Source organism: Linderina pennispora (assembly GCF_002104995.1).
Source record: "Linderina pennispora strain ATCC 12442 chromosome Unknown DL89scaffold_7, whole genome shotgun sequence".
NCBI lineage: Eukaryota > Fungi > Kickxellomycota > Kickxellomycetes > Kickxellales > Kickxellaceae > Linderina > Linderina pennispora.
The window spans coordinates 277148-292226 of NW_024468255.1; the positions used below are offsets into that span (position 1 = coordinate 277148).

Consider the following 15079-nt stretch of genomic DNA (forward strand, 5'->3'; position numbering starts at 1 on the left):
GCAAAGCGCCCACAAGGCTGCTGCAAGTGACGTACACAAAATCTTGATAAACCCCGCCCCCTTTTGAAAATTTTCGCCAGCACCTGGCTCTTGCTTAGCTTATCAGTCTACTCATTTTTACTTGTCGGCCTTCAAATTCAAATTTCAAATCATGATTCCGCGCGTAACCCGGCCACTACAGCGACAGCTGCCGCGAGTTGCCCTGCAGCCCCGCCGGTGGATGTCGACAGAGCAGCGAGGCCGCGAGCGCATCCGGTTCCCGTGGATCTGGCCCAGCGACGCAGACACAATGCCCAAGCACAGCCCCCTGTCCACTACGCAGACGCGATTCCAGTTCATTACCCCGCTGATCAAGTGGTTCACGCAGCTGAGCGCCCGCAGCATGACGAAGCTGGCGTTCCCGGAGAACTACATCAAGGATATTCAGGAGAAGATGGCAGCGGTGGTTCTGCAGCGCACGGTGGAGGCAATCAACCAGGGCGACTACAAGGTCCTGGACGAGCTGATGACGCCGTTCCTTGCGAAGACATACAAGCATGCCATTGCCAACATGAAGGCGCAGGGGTACAGGCTGGAAATTGATGTGCGGGATGTGCGGTTCCCAGAGATCGAGGACATGACGGTGTTTTTGGGCCCACCAGAGGCCTTTGACTTGGCGATTCCGCATGGCCTAAGGCGGCAAAAGTACGTGTTCAAGTTCTCGGGCTCGATTCGCCTGGCGGTGGAGCGCACAGTGGCGCCCGATGGCACGCCAATTCCCAACACGCGCCCCCCTGTGCCGGCGCTGATGGAGTGGGTGCAGATGCGGTACTTGTTCAAGATGACGGCCGATGTGTCGGTGAAGCTGTCGCTGAAGGGCAAGGTCGTTGATAGCGATCAAGGCACGATGGTGATCCCAATGGCGCTGAGCACGCCGTTCTATGAGGGTACCAAGATGCTGGAGAGTGCAGTCAAAGAGGGCGACGAGTCGGCGGGTGAGCCGTTCAGATGGCGGGTCAGCGACCTGCTAAACATTGTCGAGTTCAACGAGAGGCAGCAGATTGCCAAGGCACAGCAGGCGCAGCATGATTCGGAGGAGTAGGAGATGGGTATTAGGAAAGACAATAAAAAGAAATGATAGGATTAGTGTAAATGTACATGTTACAAGCTATGGATGTGGAAGGGGGTGGTTAGTTGAGCAAAACATAGCGGATGGCAGGCAGGAAAAACCCAATGGCCATGCAAATGGCACCAAACAGCGCAAATTCAGTCCACGACCAGTCAGACATGTCGATTCCGGGCATCAGCATAAACACACGTTTTGCCAGCTGCTGGCTGCCGCTGGACGGCTTTTCATCGATTCTAGGCAGCATTGGCTGCTGTTCCGAGTCGTACACGTGCGATACGGCCACCAGCGGCGGGCTGGCAGGCGGCGACAGGCTTCCGTGCGACGAGATAGACGCGCGACGGCCATGCGTGCACTGGATGAGGTCCTCCATGATTCGCGTCGGGTCCAGCTTCCGCCACTACACGAGGGCAACACGATAGGAAGCAATTTTGCAAGCAGAAAATCCATTAGATGTCAGTCCAGTCATGTGAGCCGGCGCCAGAATGTGCTTCAGTCTTGCCGCTTATTTGCAGCCTGCACAAGGCGAATAAAAAGCGCCAGAATAGTACCCGTGCATGCGCCCGCTTCCCACAGACAAGCCCAGCAGGGGGCGAGCGGCGCCAGAACAATGCTAGCAGTCCCACCAACACGGACATTGCTGACTCGGGGGTCAATACCAACCCTGTCTTACCTTTGAGGAATCCAGGCCGTCGGCTTCATCGCCCGACAAGGCGACGGTCTGGATGAGGAATCGGTCGGTATCGGTGATTGCCGATGTGCTCTTGACAATGACGTCTACTGCCATGCCTTTCTTTGTCAACGCACACACCACCGGCTTCACCAGGAACTTGTGCGGTGCGTTGGTTTTGAACTTGAACCCGACCGGACGCTGCTGCAGATTCGTCAGCCGCAGCCGGCTCGAGTATCCGCTCTTTGTTTGCGAGAACTGGAACTCGGACGGCGAAATGCGAATTAGCGGGACCGACGACGACATTATTGCTAAAATACAAAACAGACTGCTATACGAGAAGAGACAAAGGGAGGTGTTGTCAGTAGGTGTGTGAAGAATAGAAAGAGGGGTGGGAAGTAGAGGGGGAGAAGCAAAAAGTCAGGGGCCTGGTCCGCCCCTCTTTAAACAATTTTCAGGATACACGGACAAGAAAAACATTGGAGTCTCGGGGCTCACATGATGAGACAGGGCAGAGGCGGGCGTGCATAAATTGGCAAGCACTTTGCGTTCACTCCAAGATGAGGCCAATTCACAACCCCAAGCCACCCGCTAGTGACCAGCAGCTGGGGCTAAAATGCCCGCTGCCATTTGATTCCTGGCCATACGCAACATGTACCTGAGGGGATGATGTGTGGGTGTGTGTCGAAAATATAAGAGATATTTACTGGTACAATGCAAGAGGAAATCAGAAACATCGATAGCGTTTACGGGGGGAGTCTGCGAGCAATATTTATTGCATCTCCAGGCTGCTAGCGATACGGAATCCAACCTGGTTGCTTGGGTGGCAGACGACTGGGCAGGGCAATCTCTGGCGAGGTTTGCTTTTTCATTCCCCCAAGCAGGAAAATTGACGTGGAAGTTAATGACAGTTTGCGATTTTATGTTCCACGTTTCGGCTTGGAGGGGCTGTGGCGGGTGGACCAGTGAAGGCGAGGCGCCTGTTTTGTCTCTGCAAGCTGCGCGATAAGGTGCAAGGTATATCGCTGCCATCGAAAAGCCTGGCTTTAAGGCAAGGGCCAGGAAATCTGTATCTGTGTCTGCGTCTGCGTCTGCAGCACCAGCTGTTACCGAATCCCATTTCGAACATGCGGATACTGCCCTCCAATTCCAGCACATTTCCTGCAGTGGTATCTCACTCTCTTGTTCAATGGCAACCGAGCGATACATGCAACTCAGCCATGTTGCCAGCACGATCGTGGCCGACACCTGTGCTGCAAGGAGCCCTGTGTACTACTGGTAATAGCAGTAGCGCTCCCTTCCTCCCCCACACTCTAGGGTAGGTGCAAGTTCCTGTTTAAACCGGTCAAATACCAAACTCCTCGGTCAAAAAGAACATGTAGCGAACTACTAGGCTTTTCACTGCTTCAAATACCTGTTGAAACACTTGCAAAAGTGTGAATGAAAGTAATGCTGGTTTGCAAAAATGGAGGGCTACGCTTAGAGCTTCAGGACCTTGGGAGCGAACGATCCAGAGGGAACGTACTTGAGCTCGCGGTTCGGGTAGTTGGGGCCGATCTCGCGGACGACCTCGCCACCGAGCCAGGTACCAGCCTCAACACACTCGTCAACCGAGCGGCCCAGGATGTGCTGCGACAGGAAGGCAGCAACGAAGGCGTCACCAGCACCGTTCGAGTCGCCAATCTCCTCGGCCGGCACCGGGGTGACCGGGTACACACGGATCTCGTCCGAGTCGGACGACGCAACCACAGTGCTCTCGGCGCCCTGGGTGAACACAACCAGACGCGGCTTGCTGCTCTCCTTGGGCAAGTCAGCGATTGTCTTGGCGATCTTCTTGATGTCGTCAGACTCAATGCCAAAGTTCTGGGCAAACGCCGCGGCCTCGGTCTCGTTACCGAACAGAATGTCGACATACGGCAGGGTCTCGGCAACCTTCTCCTTGTAGAACTGCGGGACAAACGGCGCCGACAGGTTCATGGTGAAGGTCTTGTTGTTCTCGTTGGCGTGCTTGGCCACGCGCTCGATGGTCTCGGGCGACACGGTGAAGAAGAAGCCGGTGATGTAGTAGAATTTGGCATCCTCGATGTTCTTCCAGTTCTCGGGCTTCTTGATGTGCTCGGCGCTGTACGTCTCGGCCGCCGACAGGTTCGCCACCATCGAGCGGTTCGGGCCCGTGATCAGCAGAGCGCAGGTGCCGGTCGGCTTCTCCTCGTTCACCATGTAGTTGGTGCGCAAGCCGGCCTTGTCAGCCGCTCCCTTCAGACGCTGCGCGTTCTCGTCCTTGCCCACGGCGCCGATGAACACGGCCGAGTCGGCTGGCAGCAGAAGCTGGGCACCGCGCAGCGCGTTCTGGCCGGCGCCGCCAGGCAGGAACTTGGCGTCCCACGAGTCAATCAGCTCCTGGAACAGGGGGACGTGCTCGGGCGAGGCGAGAATGGCGTCGTTGGCCTTCAGGCTGTACTTTTTCAGAAGCGAGTCGTCGACAACCGACGAGATGTCAAGCAGCGGGTTGCAGAAACCGACAAGGGCGCCCTTAAGATCCTGAGACATGGTTATGATATTCTATGGTGAGTACAGAGAGAGTTAGTGGATGCTGCGTCTTTTCTAGTGCCCGCGGGGCTTTAAAAGCACAAAGCAGACTGTGCCCTACCTTTGCGAAAGTGGAAAAATGACAAAAGCAATTCAGAGAAGCAAAGCAAAGCGGGAAAAATTTTTAGGTATTGTGTGAGAACCGTGCTATTTCACAGCCAGCGGGGAGCAATCACAGCGTGAGCATCGGGGTCCCTGATTGCAATCTGATCCCACTAATCGCCGCCTGCGCTCAGTTGTTTTCGGAACAGCCGGCGGCTGTTGTTCGACATTGCCGACTGTGGCCAAACACACGAGTGGGCATGCACCCTTTTGGGCAGTTCGCAGTGGAGCACCCGTAGAATATCTACACTTTGTGAACAAACGCATGTTTTGCTTTGAATGACAGCGGCGGCGGCGGCGCTACGGCGTTGTTAAAAGACGCCCAGCAAAAAAGGCCTAGGTTTCCATCCGCCTGTATAGAGAGGGGATGGCCGTGGCAAGATTAATTGCTGCCATAGCTTGAGCCTCTCCCTGGACACCACCAGTCACAGTAAAACGCCTTCGTCTTCCGACTTGTTCTTTCCCTCTCTCTCTTTCCATCCAATTTTTCATACTATGCCCTTTGGTTTCAACAAGCGTATTTCAATACTCTTCGCATTAGCTTCTCTCGTTACCGTCTGTACGCTCCTCATGCTATCTTGTTCGCCGCCCAGCCCTACCGCAGACACAGTGAAGAACGCCGCCGACGTCCTTACTGGGCTTACTTCTCCGCCGACGTCGCCCAATGTCTCTGGGAAGGCCAGCGAGCAGTCAGAACCGCCATTGCTGCCAGTGGATATTCCTGGGACAAGTCTGACTGCGGCCAAGTCTGGCGAGGGCGATGCTCTGGTGCCGCTGTCGCCGCAGCAGTCGTCGCTGTCTGACTCATCAGTGGCCTCGCTAGCGTCTTTGTCCCTATCGGATGACAGTGACACAGCCTTGTACAAGGGCAAGAAGGGCAAGGCGACACCCGAGGCAATAAAGTCGTTCCGGGCGAAGGAGCCAAAGCTGGTGGAGGTGCGCAAGTTTGACAGTGCGGAGGCGAAGAAGCGACTGATTTTCATCGGCGATATCCATGGATGCGCGCGCGAGTTTGATAGGCTGCTGAAGAAGGCTTTATACAAGCCCAGCGAGGACCAGGTGGTGCTGGTGGGCGACCTTGTGGCCAAGGGGCCCGACTCGATTGGCGTCATCCGCAGGGCCCGCGAGCTCAACGCCTGGTGCGTGCGCGGCAACCACGACGACGGCGTCATCCGGTGGCGGGAGTTCCTGGAGGGCCCCGGCAGGAATCTGTCGCAGAACGAGCTCAAGGCGCTGGAGCGCGCCCACGGCCTGCCATACAATGACTTTAAAATGAGCAAGCCGCACTACAAGATTGCAAAGCAGATGTCGCCGGCCGATTTTGCCTTCATGTCGTCGTTCCCGACCATAATGGTGCTGCCGCCGCCGTTCCAGGACTGGCTGGTGGTGCATGGTGGACTGGACCCGTCCAAGCCATTGACTGAGCAGGACTCGCACGACGTCATGAACATGCGCAATATCGACTCATCGGGTCCCATCAGCTCCCACGACAGGGGTCTTGCATGGTTCGAGCTGTGGTCGGCCAAGATGAAGATCCTCAGGCGCGAGCGCGACGCCAATAAGACTGATGCTGCCGAGCATGAAGCGTCGCTGGTGGATGCTGAGGGGCAGGATATCGACCACGTGCACTTCTCTCGCGTTGTCTACGGCCATGACGCCAACCGCAATCTGCAGCTCCACGCCTACACAAAGGGGCTCGACACTCGCTGCGTGTATGGCGGCAAGCTGACCGCCTTCATACTGCCGGGCGAGAAGATTGTCTCGGTCAAATGCCCGCTGTATGAGGTCCCCTCCAACAAGAACCACCACAACCACCACAACCACCACAATAGCAACCGTCGCCGTGGGAGCAACTCGAACCCGCCTGCCTTGGATACCAATGCTCCACAGTCGCCCACACGGGGAAAGCGCAACCACCGCCGCCGCAATTCGCCTCCAAAGGCCGATGTATCCAAGCAGCAAAACAGTGCCCCCCACAGCTACTCGGGCGCAGTGGGACAGTATTTGCCGCCAATGCGGCCAGGGCCCAAGGCCAAAGACAGCGCCAGGAAAGCGCCGCAGCCCCCGGCCACTGAGGCCCCATTGAGCAAGCCGCAGCCATCTCCCCCAAGTCGAAAGTCGCGAAACCGCAAACGCTCAAGCTCTGTATTCTGAACAACACCTGCAAAGCACTTCATCTTCTCTCTTTCAACCCCGCCCCCATACCCCTTGTCCGCCTTTCTGTATCATTTTCTCTTTACATTTCCTTTACCTTCTATTAGTAGTTTCTAATTATCCCTTCAAAGCCTGCTTTCTGCACACGATGCAGCATCGTGGATATTTGGCATGCTCTCTTCAAGCCAGAGGTCAATCGCCATGGATTGACCACCATGCCGCTGTGAAACCTCTGTCACGTGATATACTCCTGATTTGCTGTTGATCATTTGATCTGTATTTTACGATAATGCGCTGGATTTTTTCCCTGATCTAAATCGCCCTGGCTATCTGCTCAAGACTCTGGGCTTCAGCCTTCCTCCCCTGTCCTCCAGCTCTGATTCCACCACATTCATTCCTACTATACACTTTGTCAAGCATGTGGGCAGTTCGTCGAGTAGCGCAGCGCACGCCCTCGCTGGTCTCAGCACTGACCAGCAAGTTTGTCGTGCCGAAGCCCCAAATCAGCGTCCGGACAATGGCCAATACGTTCGACGACGGCCAATTCAAGACATGGAAGCCGCTGGCACCGACCCTGAGACAGCGGCGTATGGCGTCGCGCAAGGATCTGCACAAGGGCGGGCCGGTGCGAGAGCTGACAGTGGCAAAGCGCCGCACGGGCGGCCGCAACAACACGGGCAAGATCACGTGCCGCCATCGCGGCGGCGGAGCCAAGCGCCGGATCCGGCTGGTGGACTTCAAGCGGCACACGGTGGGACCGCAGGAGGTGGTGCGCCTGGAGTACGATCCGGGCCGCACGGCGCACATAGCGCTGATTAAGCACATGGAGACCGGCGAGCTGTCGTATATCCTGGCACCGGCGGGCCTGAAGCCTGGCGCGGTGGTGCAGTCGTATATGCGGGCCGACCTTGACGAGAAGCCGGCGAAGGCCGAGGCGAAGCCGGTGGAGAGCGCGGAGCAGCAGGGAGAAGTTGATGAGGAGGCTGCTATCAAGGAGCTGTTCCGTCCGCGCGCTGATCTGATGACGGATCTGCAGTCCAAGGTCAACATTGACGTTGGCAACTGCATGCCGCTGCGCCTGATCCCGATCGGTACCACGATCCACAACATTGGTCTGCATCCGTTCGGCCGCGCCCAGATCGCACGCTCGGCTGGCGCTTCGGCGCAGCTGCTGTACACGGCCCCGACCGGCACCGCGCAGATCAAGCTGATGAGCGGTGAGGTGCGCCGTGTGCCGGTTGATGCCCCGGCCACTATTGGCTCGGTCAGCAACCCGAACCACAAGCACGAGAAGCTGGGTGGTGCCGGAGCCAGGAGGCGCCGCGGATGGAGACCCACCGTGCGCGGTACTGCTATGAACACCAGCGACCATCCCCATGGTGGTGGTCGTGGCAAGTCCAAGGGCAACAAGCACCCGCGCAGCCCGTGGGGCAAGCTGGCCAAGGGCGGGAAGACCAGGAAGCACATCAGCCCGATGGTTATCCGCGGCCGTCCTCGTCGCTAGCCAACAAAATAAAAACCTTGTCTTCAGTTTCCGAATGATATCCACCTGGACCGTTTTGCTTTGAGGACCCCGGGCTTGGTTTTACTGGCCGTCGTGACACACGAGGGGCTTTTTTTAATCCACCCCCTACCAATGGCGCCCGTGGCTTGGATGATATGATGTAAACAACGCCATTTTTGTAGACATGGCAGAGCCTCCTTCACAGGTAATCTGCGATATGCTGGTGGCGTGGTTGCAGCGTGGTTTCTAGGTCGCTTTTTTGGGGATATGCCAGAAGTGCGGATATAAAAACCGCGTAAGCTGCCCACGCTGCAGTGCCGATTCGCTTTCTCTTCCCTTTTTCATCTGCTCTGTAGTACCCTTCCTCATTTAAACAACCAATGCCCGCGATCACTTTGTATTTGGCCCGCCACGGGCAGACCGCTGCCAATGCCGCTAGCGTGCTTCAGGGCAGTAGTCTTAACGGAGAGCTCAACGAACGAGGCTTGCGGCAAGCCGAGGCACTGGCGCAGGGGCTGAAAGACACACCCATCGACAGAATATACGCTTCGGGGCTGCGCCGTGCAATCCAGACCGCCGAAAAATGCCAAGTACTCCATCCCACGGCACCTCTGACCAAGGATGCGCGTCTGAACGAGATATCTTGGGGAATTGTCGATGGCACCGACTTCAAAAAGGCCAAGCCGATAATGACCCCTGTCACCGAGCAATGGAAGGCAGGGGATTTCGATGCCCGAATTGAGAATGGCGAGTCGGCACAAGAGTGCCAGGACCGGATTGTGCTGGCCGTGATTGACATTCTGAATGAGAGTGTTGAGAAAGGGCACAGGAACGTTCTGCTGTGCCTGCATGGCCGTCTGTTGCGGGTCATCATGGCGACACTGGTTTCGCGCGATCTGCGGACCATGAGCGACTTTCCTCACACAAATTGTTCGTACCATGAGGTCAGTGTCGAGGTCAATAGCAGCGTTACGAGCCTGGAGGACCTGAGGTTTGTGCCGGTCCGGATCAACGTGAACGAGCATCTGGCGCACTTGAAGTAGGGTGCCGATCTTATTGCGGGTCTGTAATGTCTTTATTGTTAGCTTTTTAGATCCACTACACGACACATTCGTTTTTACATGTCTCGACTGCGGCCAGATTTGAGATAGTGACCATGGAATTTTACCACATGTGTCTGCAGAACACAGAGAAAAGCCGGCTGGGTAAGGGGTAGGTGAGCTCTGAACGTCCGGATTGCATATATTGGTCATGCGTTATTTTTGCTGCATCCAATGGCACTCGCACATCTTTATCTTTCGCTGTCTTCTTCTTTGGAGCACGCTATTTCTCTTAAAGAAAGGAACCATGCCCGTAGTTACTCTGTACTTGGCCCGCCACGGGCAGACCGCTGCCAATGCCGCTGGCGTGCTTCAGGGCAGTAGTCTTAACGGAGAGCTCAACGAACGAGGCTTGCGGCAAGCCGAGGCACTGGCGCAGGGGCTGAAAGACACACCCATCGACAGAATATACGCTTCGGAGCTGCGCCGTGCAATCCAGACCGCCGAAAAATGCCAAGTACTCCATCCCACGGCACCTCTGACCAAGGATGCGCGTCTGAACGAGATATCCTGGGGGATTATCGACGGCACCGACTTCAAAAAGGCCAAGCCGATAATGACCCCTGTCACTGAGCAATGGAAGGCAGGGGATTTCGATGCCCGAATTGAGAATGGCGAGTCCGCCCACGAGTTCCAGCAGCGCATTCTGTCGGCTACTGTTGGCATCCTGAATGACTGTATTGACAACGGAGATAGCAGAGTGCTAGTGTGCGCGCATGGCCGGTGGATCCGGGTCTTTGTGGCCACAGTGATTATGCGCGACCTCAGTGCCATGCATGAGCTCCCGCCACATACAAACTGCTCGTACCATGAGGTCCGCGTAAATCTCGATGGAAGAGCCAGCGACCTGGACAACCTAGTGTTTGAGCCGGTCCGGATGAACGTGCATGATCATCTGGTAGGCTTGAGGGCAGACTGTTAGCAAGGTCGAGGGACGCGCATCCTTGTTTTGGGCAGCAAGATCTGTCAGCTTCGCTGTTTATGGAAGGAGGATTATAGCCCGGCCTGCGCAAGGCTGGGTATGCAGGCCGCGCGTGCTTTTTGGCGAGATTAGCATTTTGGAGGTCCAGTTTCCCTGGGTCAGAAAATTACAAGTTGTGTAAGCACTCCCGCCTGTGGTGGGGCTGCTTTTGAAGAAAAAACTGAAAAAATTTTATCCATCCGACGGCAGACGCATGCTTTGGCGACATCCCGAGAGGCATTTTCTTCGTCAGCACGCCCACGGGCTCTTTTTTCTTTTTCTTCGCTCGTGCAATTATTCCCTCTTTTACCCCCAAGACAAGCTCCAAGAACCCCCTGTCATTCTGAACTCTGCCATGCTCAGACTTGCCCTGTTCTCCCGGTTTAGACGGCAGCCCGCGACTCCTCGAGTCCCTGCTGCCACTGTCCAAACCGCAGATGTGCATACTAACGCATCTGCCGGCGCCCAGCCCCTGATGCTGCATAGGAATGCTAGTACGGCTACGGTTGATTCGGCCGTGACGCTTGTGGACAAGACAGATGTTTACTACGACATCCAGAGGGTTGCCACCACCACAGCTAACCGCAGCCACAGCCGCAGCCAGTTCACATTCGGAAGACGCCGTGTTATCGCATGCACCTGAATATGCACGCAAAACAGCAAGATGAACATCGCGCCTCCATGTCACATTCCCAGACCCATCCCTTCACATACATGTATCCCCTCCGCAACTGTATTCCTTCTCGTCTCTTGTTTCGCTAATAAATAATGATGTCAACGTTAATGTTTACTAATGCACCATGACATGTTGATCCAGATCTACTGATCGTATGTGTAGAATCCCCGTCCAGTTTTCCTGCCCAAATGGCCATCCTTGATCATCTGCTCAAACTGCGGCGTGGGCTTGAGCAGCGGGTTTCCCTTCAGTCCGGGGGCACTCTCGTACCACCCCTTGGCGATATGGTAGCCGGTGTCCAGACCTGTCATGTCAGACAGTTCGAATGGGCCCATCGGATATCCGGCGCCGAGACGCATGGCAACATCGACATCCTCGATTGTGGCGTCACCACGCTCAACTAAGGCGCGGGCCTCGGCGTTGTATGGCACGAGCAGGCGGTTGACGATGAACCCTGGTGTGTCGCGGCACACAACAGGCATCTTGCCCACCGAGTGGCACCAAGACTTGAGGACATCCATCAGCAGCTTGTCGGTCTTATCGGTATAGGCAATCTCGACTAGCTGCATCATCACGACCGGGTTGAAGAAATGCAGGGCGACGAATCTCTGCTTGCGCGAGTCGCTGACATCGCGCGAAATATCGCCGACCAGCAGCGAGCTGGTGTTGGTCGCAAACACGCAGTTCGGCGGCGCCGCCTTGTCGAGTTTGGCAAACAGCTGCTGTTTGATATCGAGTCTTTCGACAATGGCCTCAATGGCCATGTCTGCCGATTCAACCGCCTTGAGCTGGTCAGTCGTGGTCTGGATGCGAGCCAGAATATCGGTGACCCAGTTGTCTGGCCGGTTCTGCTTCTTGGCAACGCGGATGAGCGATTTCCTGATTGCCTGGACGCCCGATGCCAAGGCGTCGTCGATCATATCCCACAGTGCCACGGTGTAGCCGGCCATGGCCGAAATCTGCGCAATCCCGCCGCCCATGATGCCAGCGCCAAACACGGCGATGTGTGAGATTGTGTCCCGTGGGTTGACGGTGTTGGCGAGGTGTGCAAGCAGCTGCTGCTGGCGACGTAGTGCGGACTGGTTGCTGGCCATATTTAAAAGATCGGAGAATAGGAAGGTAGGATATGAAAGGGTGCTTAAAGAAAAGAGAGACGGAGCGTGTCCCCTTTTAAGCTGTCCCCGCTCGGAGCAGCTTCTGTGCACACGCCTTGCTTATACGGCTCCTGCCATGTGATCGCGGGCGATGATCTCCTCCCAGGAATACCGCGGTCTTGCCCGGACCATACAGGTACAGCATGGACGCCCGAAACATCCGAACGAAAGGGGTGTGCGAGATACAGGACAGGGCAATCGGTGGAGCACAGCTGCTGGTTCTGATCCCTAATACAAAAGTGCCACCAGCGTCGCCGTTGGGTGTTTGAAAGCCCGATGTCTGTTTTTTAGTCTGGCCGAAACTCCTGGCTACCTCTGAGCAACAGGTGATTCCAGCATCAGGCTTCATCATCACGCTTACTCTAACCCTCTCACTGCCGCTCAAAACCATTGTGGAGGAGAGGTTAAGAGGCCTCTCTCGATCTCTGCCCCAAGTTCCTCACCTTTCTTTCTTTCTTCGAATTACTCCCAAGAATTTACATTGACCATGTTTGCTCGTATGCGCATTCCGCAGACTGCTGGGCGACTGGCCCGCGCAGCGTAAGTACTGGAACCTACTACGATAAGGGAGCCAAGGGCAATGCACACCAGCTAACTCACACCAGAGAATAGACGCCCTCGCCTGTACTCGACCAAGCCCAACCCGCAGGCTGGCGGACCCGGGCTGCGCAAGGCCGAGATTGCAGTGTTCTCTTTGGCCGGCGTGCTGGTCGGCACGCTAGCGCAGCAGATCCGCAACCGACGCACGCAGGCTGAAGCGCCGGTCGAGAAGGCTTTGGGAAGCGAGCTCTCCGAAGTCAAGGTGCCCGTCTCGATTCCATACACCGACTACGAGACGTCCCCAAAGCCTGATTACTACAGCGACACATCACGGCCGATGCACGAGCGCATGGAGTCATTCGTGCTCGATCTACAGGACCGCCTGGTGACAGCACTGGAGTCGCTGGAGCCGAGCAAAAAGTTCCTGCGCGACCGGTGGGAACGCGAAGACGGCAAGGGCTATGGAATCTCGTGTGTGATTCAGGACGGCACTGTGTTTGAGAAGGCTGGCGTCAATGTCAGTGTGATTTCGGGCAAGCTGACGCCTGGCCAGCTGCAGTCGATGCGGGCGCGCAACCCCAAGACCGCGCAGACGCTGACCAGCGACGATTATGAGTTCCGTGTCGCGGGCGTTTCGGTGGTGATCCACCCGCGCAACCCGTATGCGCCCACCGCACACAAGAACTACAGGCGCTTCGAGGTCTACAAGAAGGGATCGGACACGCCTGTCATGGCTTGGTTTGGCGGCGGCGCCGATCTGACGCCCGCCTATCTGTTTGAGGATGACGTAAAGTACTTCCACCAGACGCTCAAGGATGCCTGCGACAAGCATGACCCGACGTACTACGCGCGCTTCAAGAAGTGGTGCGACACGTATTTCACCAACATCCACCGCAACGAGACCCGCGGTGTCGGCGGCATCTTCTTCGATGACCTCGAGGACAAGTCTCCTGAGGAGCTGTTCCATTTCGCCTACGATTCGGGCAACTCGTTCATCAAGGCCTATGTGCCGCTGGTTGCCAAGCGTATGACCATGCCATACACGCAGCGCGAGCGCGACTGGCAGTTGATCCGCCGCGGCCACTATGCCGAGTTCAATCTCGTCTACGACCGTGGCACAAAATTCGGTTTGATGACGCCTGGTGCTCGTATCGAGTCGATTCTCATGTCGCTGCCACTCACTGCTCGGTGGGAGTACATGAACAAGCCCGAGCCCGGATCGCCCGAGGACAAGCTCCTGCAGACCGTCCGCAAGACCAGCGAGTGGGCTCATTAGATAGGCATGTAGAAAAGCACTCCTTTTATTTGACCAAAACACAGCTTACATCGGTCCAGTCTAAGCAAAGAGCTTGCTGTACATTTGCTTCTCGCGGCTCTTCTGGTCGTTGATGGCCTTCTTGGTCAAGGTGATCTCGTTCAGCACGCCCTTGTCCTGCGGGCTCAGCTCCTTGGCCTTGGTCAGGTCATCCAGCGCCTTGTCGTGGGCCTTGGACTGGCGGTAGGCCGAGCCACGGCGGAAGTAAGCCTTGGTCAGGTCCTTCTCGGTGATCTCCTTGTCTGCCATCTCGATAACAAATGTGCAGTCCTGGATCGCCTGCGCAAACTTGCCTTGCTTCAGATAGCACAGAGCACGGTTCAAGAACACAGGCACCTTGACAGCGACAAACTGCGGCCGCAGCTTGTCCTCAGGGTCATTGATCTTGTCGAACGCCGGGTACTCGTTCAAGTACCGCAGCGCCTTGCTGTACTTTGCCACAGCGGTCGTCAGATCGCCCGCCTTGAACCCATCGTTACCCAGGCCCTTCATCTTGGTGGCCACCTCCAGCGCGACCTCGGCCTCGATTCCCTCAGCATCCTCGGCAATTGGATAGTCATCAGGGAACTCGGGCACGCCGTCACCAGCACCGACACCGTCGTCCTCACCAGGCTGCAGCTGACCACAGTCCTCGATAACCACAGCCTTCTCTGGCTTGTCTCCCGAGTCCGTAATACCGTTCTCGACAGCCCTCACCACGCCCTTGCCCTTGAGCACCTGGCCAAAGACAACGTGCTTGCTGTCGAGGTGCGGGGTGGGCACAGTGGTGATAAAGAACTGCGACCCGTTCGTGTTGGGCCCGGCGTTGGCCATGCTCAGCATAAACGGCTTCTCGTGCTTGAGCGAAAAGTCTTCGTCGGCAAACTTCTCGCCATAAATGCTCTCACCGCCGGTGCCGTTGCCACGCGTAAAGTCACCACCCTGGATCATAAAGTTTTTGATCACCCGGTGGAACGTGCTGCCCTTGTAGTGCAGTGGCTTGCCGGACTCACCCGTGCCCTTCTCGCCGGTGCAGAGGGCGCGGAAGTTCTCGACTGTCTTGGGCACAACGTCGGCGAACAGCTCCATGACGACGCGGCCGGCAGGTTCGCCACCGATGCTGATGTCAAAAAAGACACGCGGGTTGTCGTTGTTGCGCATGGACATGGCTTCAGGAATGTTGATAGCACAAGATAATCAAAAAATGGAAAATAGCTGAGGAACAAGAGA

The 15079-nt window shown here is 56.3% G+C and overlaps 11 protein-coding genes across 11 annotated transcripts; 6 read left to right on the top strand and 5 right to left on the bottom strand.

The window, feature by feature from the left end:
- Window positions 1-151: 151 nt before the first annotated feature.
- On the top strand, window positions 152-1081 carry DL89DRAFT_293117 (uncharacterized protein; the record flags this gene model as incomplete). Its single annotated transcript, XM_040890362.1, has 1 exon — window positions 152-1081. The coding sequence occupies one exon, from the start codon at window positions 152-154 to the stop codon at window positions 1079-1081; it is 930 nt and encodes a 309-aa protein (XP_040743163.1).
- Window positions 1071-2081, bottom strand: DL89DRAFT_284020 (uncharacterized protein; the record flags this gene model as incomplete). Its single annotated transcript, XM_040889761.1, has 2 exons — window positions 1071-1505; window positions 1779-2081. 2 exons carry the CDS (start codon window positions 2079-2081, stop codon window positions 1170-1172), a joined length of 639 nt encoding a protein of 212 aa, XP_040743164.1. The 3' UTR covers window positions 1071-1169.
- A 1018-nt stretch (window positions 2082-3099) lies between these two features.
- DL89DRAFT_161407 (Ribokinase-like protein) lies at window positions 3100-4507 on the bottom strand. The gene is made up of 2 exons (XM_040883669.1): window positions 4426-4507; window positions 3100-4337 (listed from the first exon to the last, which is right to left on the bottom strand). Exon 2 carries the CDS (start codon window positions 4323-4325, stop codon window positions 3255-3257), a length of 1071 nt encoding a protein of 356 aa, XP_040743165.1. The 5' UTR covers window positions 4326-4337; window positions 4426-4507; the 3' UTR covers window positions 3100-3254.
- DL89DRAFT_161412 (uncharacterized protein) lies at window positions 4413-4847 on the bottom strand. The gene has a single exon (XM_040883670.1). The coding sequence runs from the start codon at window positions 4731-4733 to the stop codon at window positions 4512-4514; it is 222 nt and encodes a 73-aa protein (XP_040743166.1). The 5' UTR covers window positions 4734-4847; the 3' UTR covers window positions 4413-4511.
- Window positions 4848-5036: 189 nt separating this feature from the next.
- DL89DRAFT_293120 (Metallo-dependent phosphatase) lies at window positions 5037-6620 on the top strand (the record flags this gene model as incomplete). The annotated part of the gene is made up of 1 exon (XM_040890363.1): window positions 5037-6620. One exon carries the CDS (start codon window positions 5037-5039, stop codon window positions 6618-6620), a length of 1584 nt encoding a protein of 527 aa, XP_040743167.1.
- A 517-nt stretch (window positions 6621-7137) lies between these two features.
- DL89DRAFT_223900 (ribosomal protein L2) lies at window positions 7138-8124 on the top strand (the record flags this gene model as incomplete). The annotated part of the gene is made up of 2 exons (XM_040884664.1): window positions 7138-7503; window positions 7615-8124. 2 exons carry the CDS (start codon window positions 7138-7140, stop codon window positions 8122-8124), a joined length of 876 nt encoding a protein of 291 aa, XP_040743168.1.
- Window positions 8125-8519: 395 nt separating this feature from the next.
- DL89DRAFT_210527 (phosphoglycerate mutase-like protein) lies at window positions 8520-9110 on the top strand (the record flags this gene model as incomplete). The annotated part of the gene is made up of 1 exon (XM_040884186.1): window positions 8520-9110. A coding segment is annotated over one exon (591 nt), but the record flags the coding sequence as incomplete, so codon positions are not given.
- Window positions 9111-9471: 361 nt separating this feature from the next.
- DL89DRAFT_257736 (phosphoglycerate mutase-like protein) lies at window positions 9472-10146 on the top strand (the record flags this gene model as incomplete). The annotated part of the gene is made up of 1 exon (XM_040885551.1): window positions 9472-10146. The coding sequence occupies one exon, from the start codon at window positions 9472-9474 to the stop codon at window positions 10144-10146; it is 675 nt and encodes a 224-aa protein (XP_040743170.1).
- Window positions 10147-10929: 783 nt separating this feature from the next.
- DL89DRAFT_267690 (L-3-hydroxyacyl-coenzyme A dehydrogenase, short chain) lies at window positions 10930-11999 on the bottom strand. Its single transcript, XM_040887613.1, has one exon. The coding sequence runs from the start codon at window positions 11953-11955 to the stop codon at window positions 11005-11007; it is 951 nt and encodes a 316-aa protein (XP_040743171.1). The 5' UTR covers window positions 11956-11999; the 3' UTR covers window positions 10930-11004.
- Window positions 12000-12502: 503 nt separating this feature from the next.
- DL89DRAFT_284027 (uncharacterized protein) lies at window positions 12503-13831 on the top strand (the record flags this gene model as incomplete). The annotated part of the gene is made up of 2 exons (XM_040889762.1): window positions 12503-12555; window positions 12628-13831. 2 exons carry the CDS (start codon window positions 12503-12505, stop codon window positions 13829-13831), a joined length of 1257 nt encoding a protein of 418 aa, XP_040743172.1.
- Window positions 13832-13833: 2 nt separating this feature from the next.
- On the bottom strand, window positions 13834-14983 carry DL89DRAFT_267691 (peptidyl-prolyl cis-trans isomerase D). The gene has a single exon (XM_040887614.1). The coding sequence runs from the start codon at window positions 14936-14938 to the stop codon at window positions 13892-13894; it is 1047 nt and encodes a 348-aa protein (XP_040743173.1). The 5' UTR covers window positions 14939-14983; the 3' UTR covers window positions 13834-13891.
- Window positions 14984-15079: the final 96 nt, after the last annotated feature.

Bases quoted from the DNA above. Each gene is read 5' to 3' on its own strand.
- DL89DRAFT_161407 (XM_040883669.1), bottom strand. From the start codon at position 4,325: ATGTCTCAGGATCTTAAGGGCGCCCTTGTCGGTTTCTGCAACCCGCTG.
- DL89DRAFT_161412 (XM_040883670.1), bottom strand. From the start codon at position 4,733: ATGCGTTTGTTCACAAAGTGTAGATATTCTACGGGTGCTCCACTGCGA.
- DL89DRAFT_267690 (XM_040887613.1), bottom strand. From the start codon at position 11,955: ATGGCCAGCAACCAGTCCGCACTACGTCGCCAGCAGCAGCTGCTTGCA.
- DL89DRAFT_267691 (XM_040887614.1), bottom strand. From the start codon at position 14,938: ATGGAGCTGTTCGCCGACGTTGTGCCCAAGACAGTCGAGAACTTCCGC.